The sequence below is a fragment of the Leucopleurus acutus genome, assembly GCF_964270905.1.
Source record: "Leucopleurus acutus genome assembly, chromosome: 2".
In the NCBI taxonomy this organism is placed as follows: domain Eukaryota; kingdom Metazoa; phylum Chordata; class Mammalia; order Artiodactyla; family Delphinidae; genus Leucopleurus; species Leucopleurus acutus.
In genome coordinates, this window is record NC_139143.1 from 185,616,823 (window position 1) to 185,634,277 (window position 17,455).

Genomic DNA, 17,455 nt, shown 5'->3' on the forward strand with positions numbered 1-17,455 from the left:
CAACGGGCTCCCAGCCACCCGCCGAGCGCCCCCTCCAGCGGGGTCCCCGCCAGTACAGCGGGGCAGTCCCTCTACCCTCACCTGGCTCGGCTGCTCTGCCTGCTCCGAAGACGCCATCTTTCTGAGGCCTGACTAGTCTATCGCCGCTGGGCGAGGCTTCTCCCAAGCGCCCTCGCTCTCGCTCTCTCGCCCAGACTAAAGTAGCCGGAACTGAGCTGTCGATGGGGGACGCCCGGGGAGGAGAGGGGAGCTCCCATGTCCCCCACACCGCTTACTGTTTCCATTAGGTCTCTGCTTTCCAGCAAGAACGATGCCGGTCCTTTTTGCTTTTTTATATGTATATTATACTTATTGAATTAAATCTCTGCCCATCTTCACAGTACCTTGGGCACATGTAGGGACACCCTAAGTATTTAATAAATGAACGAATGTGAAGAATCCTGGAAATTAATTAATTAACTGATGGTTCAGTCGGGTGCCTACCATTTGCCAGGCACTTTGGTAGCCGCGAGAAATAAAAAGATGCAAGACTCAACCCCTGCTCTCAAGTCTAGGCCAAATACACACACACACACACACACACACACACACACACACACACACACACACACGCAATTACATCTTGGAGCTAGGAGTCTGATAACGGTATGCAGGTCTATTAGGAGAACTCGGAAGAGGGGGCTTTTTGGAGAGGAGAGGCTTCTACGAACCGTTTTCACTTTATAGCGGTTGAGTTGTTAGATTTTAAGCTAATTGTGAAATTATACGAAAGGGTTGCATACATTAGAACTATCAGTCAGTTACATTGCAGTTGTTTTTTGATCAATGATGGTGTATTCAAAAGGGTTGCCTCAGTTAACAATTCCTCCTACCAAACAATTTTACATGTCTTTTTCTCATAATATCTGATTTCCTTTAATAAACAAAATATGAAAGAGATTGACCCTGAATGAATACGGGCTGATAATTATTCCTTGTTTATATAGAATGCCCCCCCTTTTTTAAAAATTTTATTTATTTATTTATTTATGGCTGTGTTGGGCCTTCGTTTCTGCGCGAGGGCTTTCTCTAGTTGCGACAAGTGGGGGCCACTCTTCATCGCGGTGCGCGGAGAATGCCCCTTTTTAAGCAAGGAAACTTTCTGATAATTTTTAAATTATTACTTTAATCTTAAATGTTAGTTTTTCAGGAGTGAAAAACACAGACTTTTCCATAAGTAACAGTATTAGAACGAAGACAAATATATTGTCAGGCAGCATCTGAACAATCTCAACAGTGATGTGGTTCGCATTTACCCTTTTGTCTCTGGTTTCTTTGAGACCTTAATGTTTAATCTAGTTATTTAAGCATTTCGTTCTGAGGTCCCAACCCAATTTGCAGAGCTGAAGCAGGGAATCGAAAGAGTGGAGCTATTTCCGTGCCTAGCGCAGCCATGGCTTGTGCTCCCAAGAAGCACCTGAAGCGCGTAGCAGCTCCAAAGCATTGGATGCTGGATAAACTGACTGGTGTGTTTGCTCCTCGTCCATCTACCGGTCCCCACAATCTGAGGGAATGTCTCCCTCTAGTTATTTTCCTAAGGAACAGACTTAAATATGCCCTAACAGGAGATGAAGTAAAGAAGATCTGCATGCAGCGTTTCGTTAAGATTGATGGCAAGGTCCGCACTGATATAACCTACCCTGCTGGTTTTATGGATGTCATCAGCATTGACAAGACTGGAGAGAATTTTCGTCTGATCTATGACACCAAGGGTCGCTTTGCTGTTCATCGTATTACACCTGAGGAGGCCAAGTATAAGTTATGCAAAGTGAGAAAGGTCTTTATGGGGACAAAAGGAATCCCTCATCTGATGACCCATGATGCTCGCACCATCCGCTACCCTGATACCCTCATCAAGGTGAATGACACCATTCAGATTGATTTGGAGACTGGCAAGATTACTGATTTCATCAAATTTGACACTGGTAACCTGTGCATGGTGACTGGAGGTGCTAACCTGGGAAGAATTGGTGTGATCACTAACCGGGAGAGACATCCTGGTTCTTTTGATGCGGTTCATGTGAAAGATGCCAACGGCAATAGCTTTGCCACGCAGCTCTCCAACATTTTTGTTATTGGCAAAGGAAACAAACCATGGATCTCTCTTCCTCGTGGAAAGGGTATCCGCCTTACCATTGCTGAGGAGAGAGACAAGAGACTGGCAGCCAAACAGAGCAGTGGATAAAATTATCTCTAAGTGACGTGATTGGGAAAGTCTTTGTACTTATAGATAATACTACATAATTAAAAGCCTCTTTAGTGTTAAAAAAAAAAAAGAGTGGAAATGTGCGAGTACCTTATGCTTCTCTGTTATGTTTTCAGCCAGACTGAAAGCTACACTCATCACTTTTTTTTTTTTTTTTTTGTGGTACGCGGGCCTCTCACTGTTGTGGCCTCTCCCGTTGCGGAGCACAGGCTCCGGACGCGCAGGCTCAGCGGCCATGGCTCACGGGCCCAGCCGCTTCGCGGCATGTGGGATCTTCCCGGACCGGGGCACGAACCCGTGTCCCCTGCGTCGGCAGGCGGACTCTCAACCACTGCGCCACCAGGGAAGCCCCTACACTCATCACTTTTTAAAACTGACTTCCTTCAGATCAGCGTGAAGGTTGGGACATTTTATAGATTTGTTCAGGTTGGAAAGGAAAAACAAATTAACACAGTACAATGACACTGCTTTATGTATTAATATCTTGCATCTATCTATATATATATAGAAAGGAGTGCTGTAACAATTCAAGGGAGTATACGGGCGTGTCCTTCATAATACAAAATAAATCCCTGTTGACCTCATTTTGAACGCGCGAATGCAACTCCTTAATATAAGGCAGAAAAAAAAAAACACCTCCGGCGTCTGGATTGCGCGACCTAAGTCGGCTTTGAACCCACAGACTACAGCTCCCGGCATGCCCCCGGGGCCGCAGGGAATTAGCTGCAACTAGAACTACATCTCCCGGCGTGCCTTGGTCCCACGCGTGATTTGCTACAGCGAGAACTACAACTCCCGGCATGCCGTGGGGGTGGAGTTGGGTAGGACTCCCGCACCCAGCCCCCCTGACATCCCCGCGTTGGTCAGGTCAGACCCTGAAGATGACGGAGGTGGTCGGGGGACCCAGCGTTCCAGAACCCAGCGAGATCCGGGCTCTAAAGCAGTGTCTCCTGTGTCGCAACCACAGCCGGGAACAGCACGGCGTGGCGGCCTCCTGCCTCGAGGAGCTGAGGAGCAAGGGTTGGCACGGGACGGGGGCGAGGACTTGGGGGGACGGGGGCGAGGATTTGGGGGGCCGGGGCCCGGGTGAAGGGACCCGGGGAGAGGTGGGGATGTCTGGTGGGGCAAGGCGGGGTCAGGAGAGGCGACTTGGGGCTTCTTGTCGCTCGAGTGGAGCCTTGGAACAGAGATGACTCAGGTGGGTATGGCGACTTAGAAGTTTCATAGCGTTTTCCGGCACTTTAACTTAATTTATCTTGTGTGAGATTCATATGGTGGAGAGGCAGACGGGAAGCAATATGCGAATTAAGACAGACTCTACTTCGGTGCCTCGCCTCAGATGACTCAGATTTTGGATCGAACTCAGTCCACTGTATTCCTGCCACTCAGGCTCCCTAAGGTTGTACTGGGTCCCCCAGCTGAGCCTATGGCGGGGTGGGAGCGGGTTTCCACAGTCAGCTCTGGCAGGTACCTGTGCGGTAAAGAGGGAGCTGTTACCGACCATCCGGGAGGGCCAGACAAGGAACGTCTGTTGTGAGTGACCGAGCTGACAGAAATTCTGAGCCGCATACCGTTACTAGCTGCCTGACCTTGCACTTAACCATCTCTCCATCCCCAGTTTTCTCATCAGCAAAGTGGGTGTATTTCCAGCCCTGATCCACAGGATTGGTACTCTGGAAGGAGATGAGATATTCAAATGACTTACACGTTGCTGGCCTGTAGCAGTAAATTGCTTACCCAAAGAAGTTATATTGGTTAAACGTGTGTGTCATCCCCGGGCATGTAGTGGACGTGTGTGTCAGCGTGTTCAGGGCTTCCTCCCAGGGTCACCAAGCCCAATAGATATCAGACAGATGTCTTTCAGAGATGCAGGAACAGCCAAAGCACTCTAAATGCTTTAGTGACATGGTTTTTTCCATATAAGTGTTTACATATTTTTTGCTTGGCATGAAGTTGCTTAAGTTTTAGTGCCCCATCCGTGCAGTGGCTGGATGCATTTGGCACAGAGGCTTATGTAAGTGCTTGTGTTTCTGGAGCTCGGCCTATACAAGGCTTGCTGTTCTATTTGGGTGGAAGACAGCATTGCCCAATGATCTTTGTAGTCTCTTGGCTACTTCTCTGCCTACTCTGGTCCCATTAGCATTTTAGGCATTGCCATTACTAAATGGGATGGTACAGACCTGCCCTGGACAAAGCCTCTTGCCCAGTGATCATAAAGATGAAAAGCTACTGTTACAAATTTCTCTGCCTTCTGCTTCTCTTATACTTTCCTATAGGTTAGTAAGGCTGCCAAGAAAGATACTGTGAGAACATAAAGTCATTCTTTTTTCTTTTCTTTTTTATAATTTTCTTCTCTTTTTCTCTTTTTTCTTTGTGACATTTGACACATGGGAGAATTTGAGTAGACCACTGAGGAAATGAATGAAAGACTGCTTGTTCTCAAGGAATCAAATCAGACTTTGGTTTGTTGTTCATCCAAGTAAAGGCTCAAGTGCATCCTAATGTGGGTGTAGAGTAGCTGGAAGAAAAACACATTTTCCAGAGCCAGACTGTGTGGGTTGAAATGCCGGCTCTGCCACTTACTGTGTGACCTTGGGCAAATTACTTAACTTCTCTGAGCCTTGGGCTTGACATCCGTAAAAATGGGAGTAACAATAGTATCTGCGTTATAGGATTTTTAGGAGATTAAATGCTGTATGTGAAAAGCACTTAGTACAGTACCAGGGACATGGTAAGTGTTATATTAGTACTAGTGGTCATCATTATAGTTATTATAGTTATTATTACCAGGGATTTTTCTAGGCTCTGGGGGCATACTTTTTTAAAAAAATTTATTTTTGGCTGCACTGGGTCTTCATTGCTGCGTGGGGGCTTTCTCTAGTTGAGGCAAGCGGGGGCTACTCTTCACTGCGGTGCGCGGGCTTCTCATTGCAGTGGCTTCTCTTGTTGCGGAGCACAGGTTCTAGGCGTGCGGGTTTCAGTAGTTGTGGCACACGGGCTCAGCAGTTCTGGCTCGCGGGCTCTAGAGCACACGCTCAGTAGTTGTGGCACGTGGGCTTAGTTGCTCCGTGGCATGTGGGATCTTCTTGGACCAGGGCTCAAACCTGTGTCCCATGCATTGGCACAGATTCTTAACCACTGTGCCACCAGGGAAGTCCCGGGGCATACATATTGAGAGTGCAAGGACAGATGTAATTTCCCTATGGATACTTGTCAATTACCAAATATTTTATTCCTCTCAGCTTGTGACATTCTGGCCATTGACAAGTCCCTGGCACCAGTCACCCTGGTCCTGGCAGAGGATGGCACCATAGTGGATGATGACGATTACTTCCTGTGTCTTCCTGCCAATACTAAGTTTGTGGCACTGGCTGGGAATGAGAAGTGGGTGTACAACAATTCAGGTAAGAAATGCTGGCCGTATATACCATATACCATCCATCATGATTTATTTTACTACATAGGCACCTGGTTGCTGTTTGGTTGGCTGTTTTAAGCATTTATGCAGCAAACGTTTACTGAGCACCTTCTGTATACCAGAGCGGTGCTGAGTCTGGGGATGAAGATGAATGAGACGGGCTCAGTTCTCAAATAACTCACAGACCGACAGCAACTAAAACGCAGCAAGGGAGAGAGATCTGTGCCGCAGGTTGGGTCAGACTGTCTGGTCTGAATCCTGGCTCTGCCATTTACTAGCCATGTGACCCTGAGCAAATTATCTAACATTTCAGTCCCGTATTGAGATAATAATTACAGTACCTGTCTCCTAGCGTTGTTGTAAGGATACTAGAACGTAGAACATATCAAGCCAGGGCTTCTCAACAGTCCTACTGACATTTTGGGCCGGAGAATTCTTTGTTGTGGGGTTGCTGTCCTGTGTCTTGCAGGATGTTTAGCAGCATCGCTGGCCTTTACCTGCTAGGTGTCAGTAGCATCTCCGCACCCTAATTGTGACAACCAAAAATGCCTCTAGACATTGTCAAATGTCTACTGGGGGTGGGACGGGCAAAATCACTCCCAGTTGAGAGCCACTGATAGAAAGCATTTAGATCTTACCTGGTACACAGTAAGACAAATAAATATTACCTGTCACCATCATTAGCATCATCCTCACTGGAAATACAAAGGGAACTAATATTGACGGGCAAGGATCAAAGAGCTAAAGAAGTGTCTTGAGGAAAGTCCCTAGGCCACTAAAGTGAGGAAGTCACCCTTCAGCGATGGCTTTCCCAGCCACCTTTGTACTTGGGCCCAAGGGACAGCGAACAGTGGCTGCAGCTGCTCCAGTCAAGGATAAGACCCATCCCCAAGCACAGGAGAAGTGCTGATGAGGATGAATGTTTTTGCATACAGAAATAGAACACACCCACAGACACAAAGACTAACCTAGGGCTTCCCTGGTGGCGCAGTGGTTGAGAATCCGCCTGCCGATGCGGGGGACGCGGGTTCGTGCCCCGGTCCGGGAGGATCCCACATGCCGTGGAGCGGCTGGGCCCGTAAGCCATGGCCGCTGGGCCTGCGCATCCGGAGCCCGTGCTCCGCAACAGGAGAGGCCACAGCAGTGAGAGGCCCGCATACTGCAAAAAAAAAAACAAAAACAAAAAAACTAACCTAAAGGGAAGCGTGACAGTATCCTGGGTATGCATAAGCATACATTGGATTTAAGTGGCTTCCTTCCATAAAAGAATACAGAGCGGTTTCACACAGAAATAAATGGAAGATGGGGACTTCCCCAGTGGTCCACTGGTAAAAAAATCCACCTTCCAATGAAGGGGATGTGGGTTCGATCCCTGGTCAGGGAACTAAGGTCCCATATGCCACGGGGCAACTAAGCCCTCGAGCCACAGCTACTGAGCCTGCACGCCACAACTAGAGAGCCCACACGCCACAACTAGAGAGCCCACGTGCCACAAACTACAGAGCCCATGTGCTCTGGAGCCCACGCGCCACTAGAGAGAAGCCCACGCACCGCAGCGAACGATCCCTCATGCCAAAGATCCCTGCATGCTGCAGCCAAAAAAAAAAAAAGAAAGAAATGGAAGATGGAACAAGAGGGAAAATTAAGGTCCTAGGTGGGGATTGGCTTCCCCATGAATCCCTGAGAAAAGGTGCTTCCTTCACCATCTAAATTATTCTAAGTGATCTGTCGGAAGGATATGCCGACATCCTCGAGGTCTGAGTTGGAGGAGGAAGTGAAAACAGCACTTCTGGTTAATCTGACTCTGACCGGCATTTTCTCCCATGTATCAGATGGAGGTACGGCTTGGATTACCCAAGAGTCCTTTGACAGAGATGAAACAGACAGCGGGGCAGGGTTGAAGTGGAAGAATGTGGCCAGGCAGCTGAAAGAAGACCTGTCCAGCATCATCCTCCTGTCCGAGGAGGACCTCCAAGTAAGCCTCCTCCACAACCCATAGCCACGTTCCTCCAGCCTGTGCTTCCCCCAGCGCCTTAGTTGCCATGCATCCTGCCATAATAATTTCATTGCTTCTTAATTTTTAAGTAATTCTTAGATGACAACCAAGGTTCTTCATTTTCTAATTCTCTCACCTAGAGTAGGAAATTTTCACCCCTCACCCTGCATCAGAATCACCAGTGGAGCTTTTTAAAAACACAGACGCCAAGGCCCCACCTAGACCCATTTAGGCCCAAGGCGTGGGTCAAGGATGTACTGCTAAAGAATGCAGATTAAATCTTAGCTCCATCTCTATGACTTTGAACCGGTAACTTAGCCTCCCTGCTTATGTTTCCTCTCCAGTAGAATTAGGATAAAAATAGTATTGTTAACTCAAAAAAATATTTATTGAGCCCCTGTCCTCTGCCTGACACAGTTCTATGCACAGGGGTGCAATGGTGAACAAGCCAGACACAGTCCCTGCTCTAATGGAACTCAAGTCCTGGTGGAAGGAGGCAGACAAAATAAGCAGCATGTCAGACAGGGCAGTGTGCCAAGAGTGGCGGGAAGGCTCCTGGAAGGAGGCGACCTTGTGGTGATTTTTTACACTTGTATATTTATTGTGAATAAATCATATTAATGCTTTCACATGGTTCAAAATCCAAGAGGTATAGAAGGATACACAGGTAGCCAGAAAGTAAGACAACCCAAATGTCCGTCAGCTGATAACTAGATAAATAAAATGTGGTATATCCAAACAATGGACTATATTAGTCAGCCATAAAAAGGCATGGAGTATTAATACATGCTACAGCATGGATAAAACTTGAAAACATTATGCTAAGTGAAAGAAGCCAGACATGAAAGGCCACATATTTTATGATTGCATTTATATGAAATGGCCAGAATACACAAGTCCATAGAAATAGAAGGTAGATTAGTGGTTGCCTAGGGATGGGGTTGGTGGGGAGTTTTGAGGAGGAATAAGGAGGAACTACTAATGGGTACAGTTCTTTCTGGGCTGGTGAATATGTTCTAAGACTGATTGTGGTGGTGATTGCACTATCACAAGAAGACCACTAATTATACTGAAACCCACTGAATTATACACTTTATATGGGTGAATTGTATAGTATATTAACTATATCTCGATAAAGCTGGGTTTTGGGGGGGTTTTTTTGGCCACGGGGCATGTGGGATCTTAGTTCCCCGACCAGGAATTGAAGCCACGTCTCCTGCATTGGAAGCATGGAGTCTTAACCACCGGACCATCAGGGAAATCCCTCAATTAAGCTGTTTAGAAAAAAAAGGATATGCAGGAAAAGTCTGACTCCTGCCTCCAGCCACCCAACTTCTCCTTCCTGGAGACAACCAATCTGTCAGTTTCCCATTCCAGAGATATTTTATATACAAACAAATACATAAGTGTTTTCACCTCCTCCCCTATATCACACAAGTGGAAGCATCTCTACTCTGTTTTAATTTTTTTTTAATTTATGTATTTATTTTTGGCTGTGTTGGGTCTTTGTTGCTGAGCGCAGGCTTTCTCTAGTTGCAGTGAGCGGGGGCCACTCCTCATTGTGGTGCGCGGGCTTCTCATTGCAGTGGCTTCTTGTTGCAGAGCATGGGCTCTAAGCGCACGGGCTTCAGTAGTTGTGGCACACAGGCTCAGTAGTTGTGGCTCCTGGGCTCTAGAGCACAGGCTCAGTAGTTGTGGCACACGGGCTTAGTTGCTCCACAGCATGTGGGATCTTCCCGGACCAGGGCTCAAACGCGTGACTCCTGCATTGGCAGGCAGATTCTTAACCACTGTGCCACCAGGGAAGCCCTCTGCTCTGTCTTAAAGAAAGATTTGGAAAGTATTCCAGATCAGTTTATAAAAGACATCCTCACCTCTTTTTCACCACTGCATAATATTCCATTTCATGTCTGTACCATGACTTATTTAATGAGACTCCCCCACTGGGGGACATGTGGGTGTCATCAGTCTTGCTCTTCTAGTCAGTGGTGCAAAAAGCTTAGATCAGTGTCATTTTTCACACATGCTTGTGCATAGAATAAATTAATAGAATTTAGTTGAGAAACATTGGCAGGTCCCAAGAGGAGACCCTGAAGGACAAGAGGAAGCTTGTCATGGAAAGGTTGGGGCCAGAGTGTTCCAGGCAGAGGGAGGGTAGGAGCAAGCTTGATTTTTTTTCTTTCTTGTTTTTTCTTTTTCTTATTTATTTATTTATTTATTTATTTATTTTTGCGGTATGTGTGCCTCTCACTGTTGTGGCCTCTCCCGTTACGGAGCACAGATTCCGGACACGCAGGCTCAGTGGCCATGGCTCACGGGCCTAGCCACTCCGTGGCACGTGGGATCTTCCCAGACCAGGGCACGAACCTGTGTCCCCTGCATCGGCAGGCGGACTCTCAACCACTGCGCCACCAGGGAAGCCCTGTTTTTTTCTTTTTTATGAAACAGAAAGAGGGGACTTCCCTGGCGGTCCAGTGGTTAAGACTCTGCGCTTCCACTGCAGGGGGTGTAGGTTCGATCCCTGGTTGGGGAATTAAGATCCCACATGCCCTGTGGCCAAAAAAAAAAAGAAACAGAAAGGGGTCATGAGATCCCTTCCCATCCCAACAGACTAGTATATTATGATACCCCTAGAATAAGGAGCACAGCAGTCCTTACCAAAATAGGGATACCAGAATATCAGTGAGCCTGGCCCTGACAGCTAGGCTCCACAGGGAAGCTTAGGACAGGAGCTGGCAGAGGCTGGCCCGCAACAGGTAGAGGAAAGGTACCACCATCTCGGGGACCATGGGGAGTGAGAACAGATGGGAGGGAAGGGAGGAGCCCAGGGATCAATTACACAGCGTCCTGAGGATTAGAACTGACTGATCCTTGGGACGTTATTAACTGCTCTTGCCTCATTTTCCTAATCTGGTGTGGTGGTGGTAATACTAGTACTTACCTCAGAAGGTTTGTACCTCTTGAATTTTGAGCCTTATGAATGTATATTAATACTACTTGTTCGAAAATTGATGCAATATGAAAATTAAGGATAACTCATAAAGTCACCTCTTCAAAGAGGCCTTTCCCAATCTAGAGCAGCCCACCTCGTCACTTTCTGTCCTAAGCGTTTTACATCAATTTTCTCACTGATACATAGTAAGTGCTTGAGAAATGCAAACGCGTATTATTGTATTTCTTATTAAGCTCCATATTCTAATCTGCAGCTGAAGTTAGATTTACTCTCCAAGAATTTCAACAGTTTGATCTTTCTCTTATGAAGACTATTTTATTTTTTATTATTTTTTAAATTATTATTTTTTTTAATTTATTTTTGTCTGCCTTGGGTCTTCATTGCAAGCACGTGGGCTTTCTCTACTTGTGGCGAGCGGGGGCTACTCTTCGTTGCAGTGCACACGGGCTTCTCATTGTGGTGGCTTCTCTTGTTGCGGAGCACGGGCTGTAGGTGCGCAGGCTTCAGTTGTGGCATGAGGGCTCAGTAGCTGTGGCGCACGGGCTTAGTTGCTCCACGACATATGGGATCTTCCCAGACAAGGGCTCGAACCCGTGTCCCCTGAATTGGCAGGCGGATTCTTAACCACTGCGCCACCAGGGAAGCCCTGAAGACTATTTTTAATCTAATGCTGTATATGCCAAAAGATTGAGCCTTCTTAAGGTCTAGGGTATGATAAGTGAGGTCTCCCTTATTTCACAGACTGAACACGTCATTTAAAAGCTGAGTAGTTTATATTTGAAAAATAGTCGTTCAAAGTACGAACATGTATAATAAAAATGTTTAACGTTAAAATCATCAGAAAGAGGGGCTTCCCTGGTGGCGCAGTGGTTGAGTCCGCCTGCCGATGCAGGGGACACGGGTTTGTGCCCCGGTCCAGGAAGATCCCACATGCGCGGAGCAGCTGGGCCCGTGAGCCAAGGCCGCTGGGCCTGCGCGTCCGGAGCCTGTGCTCCACAGTGGGAGGGGCCCCAACAGTGAGAGGCCCGCGTACCGCAAAAAAAAAAAAAAAAAAAAAATATCATCAGAAAGACTTTTGCTTGAAATAGCCTCATACTGATTCATTGTACAAGTGATCATACACCTCTTCCTTTATATTCTGTACAATGTACAATGGGTTATTTAATATCAGGATTTTGTTTTGTTTTAATTTTTATTTGGTGTATAGTTATTTACAATATTGTTTTAGTTTCTGCTGTACAGCAAAGTGAATCAGTTATACATATACATATATCCACTCTTTTTTAGATTCTTTTCCCAAATAGGTCATTATGGAGTATTGAGTAGAGTTCCCTGTGCTGTACAGTAGGTCATTATTAGTTATCTATTTTGTATATAGTAGTGTGTATATGTCAATCCCAGTCTCCCAGTTTATCCCTCCTCCCCCTCCCCCCAGTAACCATAAGTTTGTTTTCTACATCTGTGACTCTATTTCTGTTTGTTTTGTTTTTAATAAGGCACTAAGGCAATATTTTCCTAATTTTTTCGCCAGAGGAAAACTGAAAAAATTACATGCCTCTTTCCTGACTTTCAGGCAGCCATATTAGGTAACTTTGGGAACTAGATGTAATGAGTCTGCGAAATTGATGTATTTGAGAGCTATAACATCACGTTTAGAAAGTACTTTCCGATTTCTTAAAGTCCGTATTTGTCTGTCAGATGCTTATTGATGTCCCATGTTCAGAGCTGGCTCAGGAACTCAGCCAAAGTCGTGTCGCAGTCCAGGGGCTCCAGAACACCCTCCAGCAGGTCCTTGACCAGAGAGAGGAAGCCCGTCAGTCCAAGCAGCTCTTGGAGCTTTACCTCCGGGCTTTGGAGAAGGAGGGCAGCATCCTGTTGAAGCAGCAAGGTAGGATTCATCGGCTGGGGGAGTTACACTGAGAACTCAGTAGAGCCTCTCCTTGAGAGAGAGCCAGATGCTTACCATGTGGTCAAGAACAGTGAAACCACAGCTGCTGGCATCTTGAGATGACAGGCTTCTGTCTGCCCAGCTGCCTGCTCCGGCTGGATGTTGGTATGGCTGTATGTGTACATGGTGTGCTGATCTCTGTCTCACATCTGCTTTGCAGAGTCCAAAGCTGGCCTCGGTGATGAGAGGGATGCAGTTGACACGGGTATTGGAGAGAGCTCCTCCGAAACTGCACTTACGAGCCAGATCCTTAATGCGCTGAAGGAGAAACCCGCGCCAGAGCTGAGTTTGTCTAGTAAAGATTTGGAGGTGGGCGAGCACCAGGGACCCTGACCTTTGCAAGGAGAGGCTTGTATCAGGTTTTTTTCACCTCTGCAGACCTTGAATCATAGCTGTCAATTTGCCCATTATTGTATGCAAAGCATTTGCAAATATCTCATTTAATCCAAATCTTAAACAAAATGGGTGCCCTCCGTCAGATCATCAAACATTATTTTCTGATCCAAAGTAGGTAATGAAATGTCTGACCCCGACAGGGAGGAATAGCAGGACTCAGGCTTCTGAGATGCATCTGTCACTGGTTGAAAAAGATCCATAGGCCTTAGAAGCACATAAAATATCCTTGAGAGAGGCCCACTCGAGGGGATCATCTTGTGCCCTCAGACCAGGGAACTGGAGGCTTGATGAAGGGAACACATCAAAGTGGGTGCTCCTTCTTTCTTTCCTTTTTTTTGGTGGGGGATTTGCTGTAGCTTGTGTTTTTGTTTCATCAGTTGTTTCACAGTTATTTTATTTTTATTTTTTATTTTATTTTATTTTTGGCCATGGCGAGTGGCATGTGGGATCTTAGTTCCCCGACCAGGGATAGAACCTGTGCCCCCTGCAGTGGGAGTGCAGAATCTTAACCACTGGGCTGCCAGGGAAGTCCCTGGGTGCTCCTTCTTATGCTTCACCCTTGCCCCTGTTCCCAGTACTTCCTTGGTGTAGCTAGAAGGGAAAGAAGCTGTACTGACTTGAGCTTGGCTAAATTTCCTCTGAGCGGAGGACTTTATTGTTGCTCCAAGTAAACTACTCTCTAGATGTCCTTTCCTGTTGGTGTTGTATGGTGAGAAGAGGCCTGTGACAATTGAATATGAAGGAGACCTGGCATTTCAGCATAAAGACATGACATAGACTGATATTGCCGATTCTCACCCCCCTAAAGAAAATTACGAGAGCAGCAGAGGTGCTGGTTCTTAATGGTTCTTACTCTTGCCGCAGTTGGTTGCCAAGGAGGACCCTAAAGCACTGGCTGTTGCTTTGAACTGGGACATAAAGAAGACGGAAGCTGTTCAACAGACCTGTAATCAGGAACTCAGCCTGCGCCTCCAGCAGGTACAGAGCTTGTATTCTCTGAGGAGCATTTCAGCAAGGAGGAGTTCGCTGCCTGGAGAAGTGCAGAATCCCAAACAAGCCAGACGAGACCCCACATAGCCGGCAGCCAGAAGCATGCCAAAGAAAACCAGTGTGACCAGTGTCAGTGTCAGTAAATACCTTCAGCCTAACCTTTGTAGCTCCCTACATACTCCTCTACCCCCTGCCTTCGAGAATGTTCTCCTGGAACAGGCTGGAAGACAGGCTTCATGCCCTTTCCAGAAAAGCTATTCCAGATCTCCACATGGACTCTCTGACCTATTTTGAACCATAGAGCTGCACCAGCAATATCCCACCTCCTCTAACTGCAAGTTCTTATGTTCTCCGACAGTAGTTGTAAAGGGCAGGGAAAAGAAATTGTCGTATTTCAGACCCACTATTTTTTTTTTAACTTTTTTTTCTTCTACATCAGATAAATGGTATATCTCTTTCAAGATTCAATCTGTTGAACTATGCAACCATCATAGTAATAGACCCACTATTCTTATTCTAAAAATGGAACTGCAGAATTTTAAACACAAAATAACAGTAGAGAAGATGACATATCAGAGTGTTGATTATGGCCACAAACTTGTTTCTCAAGTTAAGGAATTTTTTCGTTTGTTTTAAAGGCACGTATTAAATTTGCAGACCATAGGGACATATGGAGAGTAATTCACCATTTCTAATATCTAATTCAGTATTGTGAAATTATATGCATTACCACAGTGAAACTTTTCAGTTTTCTAATATGTTTTATCAGCAGGGGGTATAAAACGGTCATTAAGTCAGTCTCCATGAGATATGACTCCAGGTCTCTCTGGGTGCAAAGCAGAGACTTCTGGTTTATATTCCCCGTTTCTGTACAAGCTTGTTCTTCGGGTTTTGTAATCTACAATGCAGTCTCTTTGCAGGGAAAAGATAATTAGTTGTTGACTTATTTGACTTACTTTTTTAAGCATACTTAGAGGAAAACAGAATGCTATTAACAGATACATTGGCTATTAAGTAAAGAAATATAACGATAAGTAAGTCCTAGGGCGAGGGAGAGGTACAGAAAACAAACAGAACAGAAAGAACTGTTTCCTTCTGCTGTGCCCTTCCTCAAGGAGGACTCAGACCTACGCAGCGTGCTCTTAACTAATGCCTTACGTATTTGGTTCTCACTTATTAGCCCCAATATTTCTTTTTTAATAGCATATTTTATAATGCCTTCTTAATTATCCTTAAATGAAAGCCAGAGCTGATAACCTACCTATGTGCATACCTTCATCAACATAATACCCCCAAATGTAGTATTTCAGAAGAAATAAAGGAAAATAATTTCCAACAAAATGGTGTGTATCTCAGTGTCACTTTCTGGAGATGACCATACGAAAGGCACAATGAAGCTGTCAGATGCGTGTACTTACCCACTGAATTACTGTGAATCTGTTAAGAGGCAGCCAGGCGCGGTGTGTAGTAACTGTCAACTCAAATACCACAAGCAGCATTGCCCTTTGTAATGGGATTTCCCAAAACAGTGATGTTCTGGACAGAGTAACACATCTATCCTCGATTTACAAGGTGGCTGCATTCTTGACAGATCCAGGGAACGTTAAAACTGGAAAAAATACTTTGTATTTACATATAAAACAGAATTAGGTTTGGGGCTAATTTGGAAGAGGTTTTCATCCCTATGATGTATTTACATATAAAACAGAATTAGGTTTGGGGCTAATTTCGAAGAGGTTTTCATCCCTATGAACATCCAGAATGACATATAAAAGTCAGGTGGGGGCGGGGCTTCCCTGGAGGTGCAGTGGTTGAGAGTCCGCCTGCCGATGCAGGGGACACAGGTTCGTGCCCCGGTCCGGGAAGATCCCACATGCCGCGGAGCGGCTGGGCCCGTGAGCCACGGCCGCTGAGCCTGCGCGTCCGGAGCCTGTGCTCCGCAACGGGAGAGGCCACAACAGTGAGAGGCCCGTGTACCGCAAAAAAAAAAAAAAAAAAAAGTCAGGTAGGGGGAAAAAAGTCAAGTGGGATATGGGATGATTCTTCATTGTGTGGAACAGTCATGTGCTTTGCAGGAAGAGGAGCATCCCACATCCTACCCCACCCACTCAATGCCAGTAGCAACCTCCAGGTATTGAGGCAACTGAAAACAGCCCCACACATTTTCAGAATGCCCCTGGAGGGGCAGTAATGCCAGTTGAGGATTTTTATAGCAGTTTGTAGTCTGCTCTGTGCCAGCACCTACCACATTGGACCCTCAAAACTGAGTGAGCTAATAAGCAGGGCATGGCTTGTCGCCTCTCATTTTATGCATGAGCAAAGTTGTGCGCAGGGAGGGTCAATGACTTGCCTCATGTCACAAGGCTAATTGGAGGGCCAGGGTTCAAAGGCAGGTCTTCTGGTTCTAATTCCAGTGTTCTTTCTACTTATTTGTATTTTCTCTTAAGTCCACATAGTCTTTCCTACTCTACATCCAGATGACTGGTTTTGTTAATACCAGTGGAATAAGTTGGAGTCAGCTCCAACTGGAAAAGGCCTAATAGGTCTGCAACATGACTGCCCAAAGATTTCTAACTGTAGTCACTGTGCTGGTGGTGTAAGAGAAGTAAATCAGCCTTGTGAACGCTGTGTAGTTAGCCCAGTAGTAAAGGAAGCCTGTATGCCAGAAATGATAGAATAGCATCTCTATTCACCAATTCTGTCAACATTTCCATCTTTGCCCTGCTGAATGAAAAATGTTTTCTTCAGTTATTTCTGTCAAATACACAGTAGAGCTTTAGTGGACTGGCCTGGGTGTTGGTATTGGTCTTCTGTACTTGAAACAAACCCACCAAGCATCTCAGCTGCATAGGAGAGTGGAAAAAGAACTATGGGTTTTGGAGTGAGACAGACCCATGTTGAGTCTAACCTTATGGGACAGTAGTTTCCAAAAATGTAAGGTTAGCCTAAGGCCCCAAGATTAAAAGGGTTAAATGAAGTTAAGTATGAGGAAGAGCATAGAACCCAGCACAGAGTCAGTGTAGGGAATGGTTCCCTTTCACCGCCCCAGGGCCAGAGATGGGGGCAGGAGCAAAGACCTTCCTTAGTCTGCAAACCCTAGACCAAATGTGGAGTGACAGTTATTTTTGCCCCAGCTGCCACTTACCTTCCTTACACCACGGTGCCTCCAGGCCTTCTAGAATAGAAATGTAGCAGCACAGCAATATGTCTAAAAATAGGAGAGGAGAGAGAGAGCAGGGCATGCCTGTTCTTATGTTAGGAGAAAAGAACGTCAAAGAAAGCAACTGGGACTAATGAACTCTACATTAGCCATATTCCATTCTTTCAACTCAAGTCAAATGTCGGTCCCCATTAGGCAACTGGCTTTGACAGGAGCTGTGCTAATTACCACTTACCAACCTTTAATTTCTGGGTAAAAGAAAAAGGAAAAAAACTAATGGATTTTTCATTTTCCAGAGAGAAAGGAATAAAATAATAGTCTTAAAAAATACATTAATTACAAGAATTAT

General features: G+C 45.8%; 3 protein-coding genes across 3 annotated transcripts in view; 2 read left to right on the forward strand and 1 right to left on the reverse strand.

The window, feature by feature from the left end:
* PEX14 (peroxisomal biogenesis factor 14) overlaps positions 1 to 123 on the reverse strand; it is a 138,590-nt gene extending 138,467 nt beyond the window's left edge. The window contains exon 1 of the mRNA XM_082858349.1: positions 82 to 123. Within this exon, the coding sequence (XP_082714475.1) occupies positions 82 to 117 (36 nt within the window). The 5' untranslated portion in view covers positions 118 to 123. The remainder of the gene's footprint in view (positions 1 to 81) is intronic.
* A 1,292-nt stretch (positions 124 to 1,415) lies between these two features.
* On the forward strand, positions 1,416 to 2,251 carry LOC309958727 (small ribosomal subunit protein eS4-like). The gene has a single exon (XM_082834842.1). It carries the CDS (start codon positions 1,433 to 1,435, stop codon positions 2,222 to 2,224), a length of 792 nt encoding a protein of 263 aa, XP_082690968.1. The 5' UTR covers positions 1,416 to 1,432; the 3' UTR covers positions 2,225 to 2,251.
* An 853-nt stretch (positions 2,252 to 3,104) lies between these two features.
* DFFA (DNA fragmentation factor subunit alpha) lies at positions 3,105 to 15,265 on the forward strand. Its single transcript, XM_082834758.1, has 6 exons — positions 3,105 to 3,265; positions 5,488 to 5,649; positions 7,496 to 7,638; positions 12,311 to 12,500; positions 12,721 to 12,869; positions 13,821 to 15,265. Exons 1-6 carry the CDS (start codon positions 3,127 to 3,129, stop codon positions 14,031 to 14,033), a joined length of 996 nt encoding a protein of 331 aa, XP_082690884.1. The 5' UTR covers positions 3,105 to 3,126; the 3' UTR covers positions 14,034 to 15,265.
* Positions 15,266 to 17,455: the final 2,190 nt, after the last annotated feature.

Coding starts and splice junctions, on each gene's coding strand:
- LOC309958727 (XM_082834842.1), top strand. CDS start 1,433: ATGGCTTGTGCTCCCAAGAAGCACCTGAAGCGCGTAGCAGCTCCAAAG.
- DFFA (XM_082834758.1), top strand. CDS start 3,127: ATGACGGAGGTGGTCGGGGGACCCAGCGTTCCAGAACCCAGCGAGATC. Junction 3,266..5,487: donor CGAGGAGCTGAGGAGCAAGG/GTTGGCACGGGA, acceptor TATTCCTCTCAG/CTTGTGACATTCTGGCCATT. Junction 12,501..12,720: donor CATCCTGTTGAAGCAGCAAG/GTAGGATTCATC, acceptor TCTGCTTTGCAG/AGTCCAAAGCTGGCCTCGGT.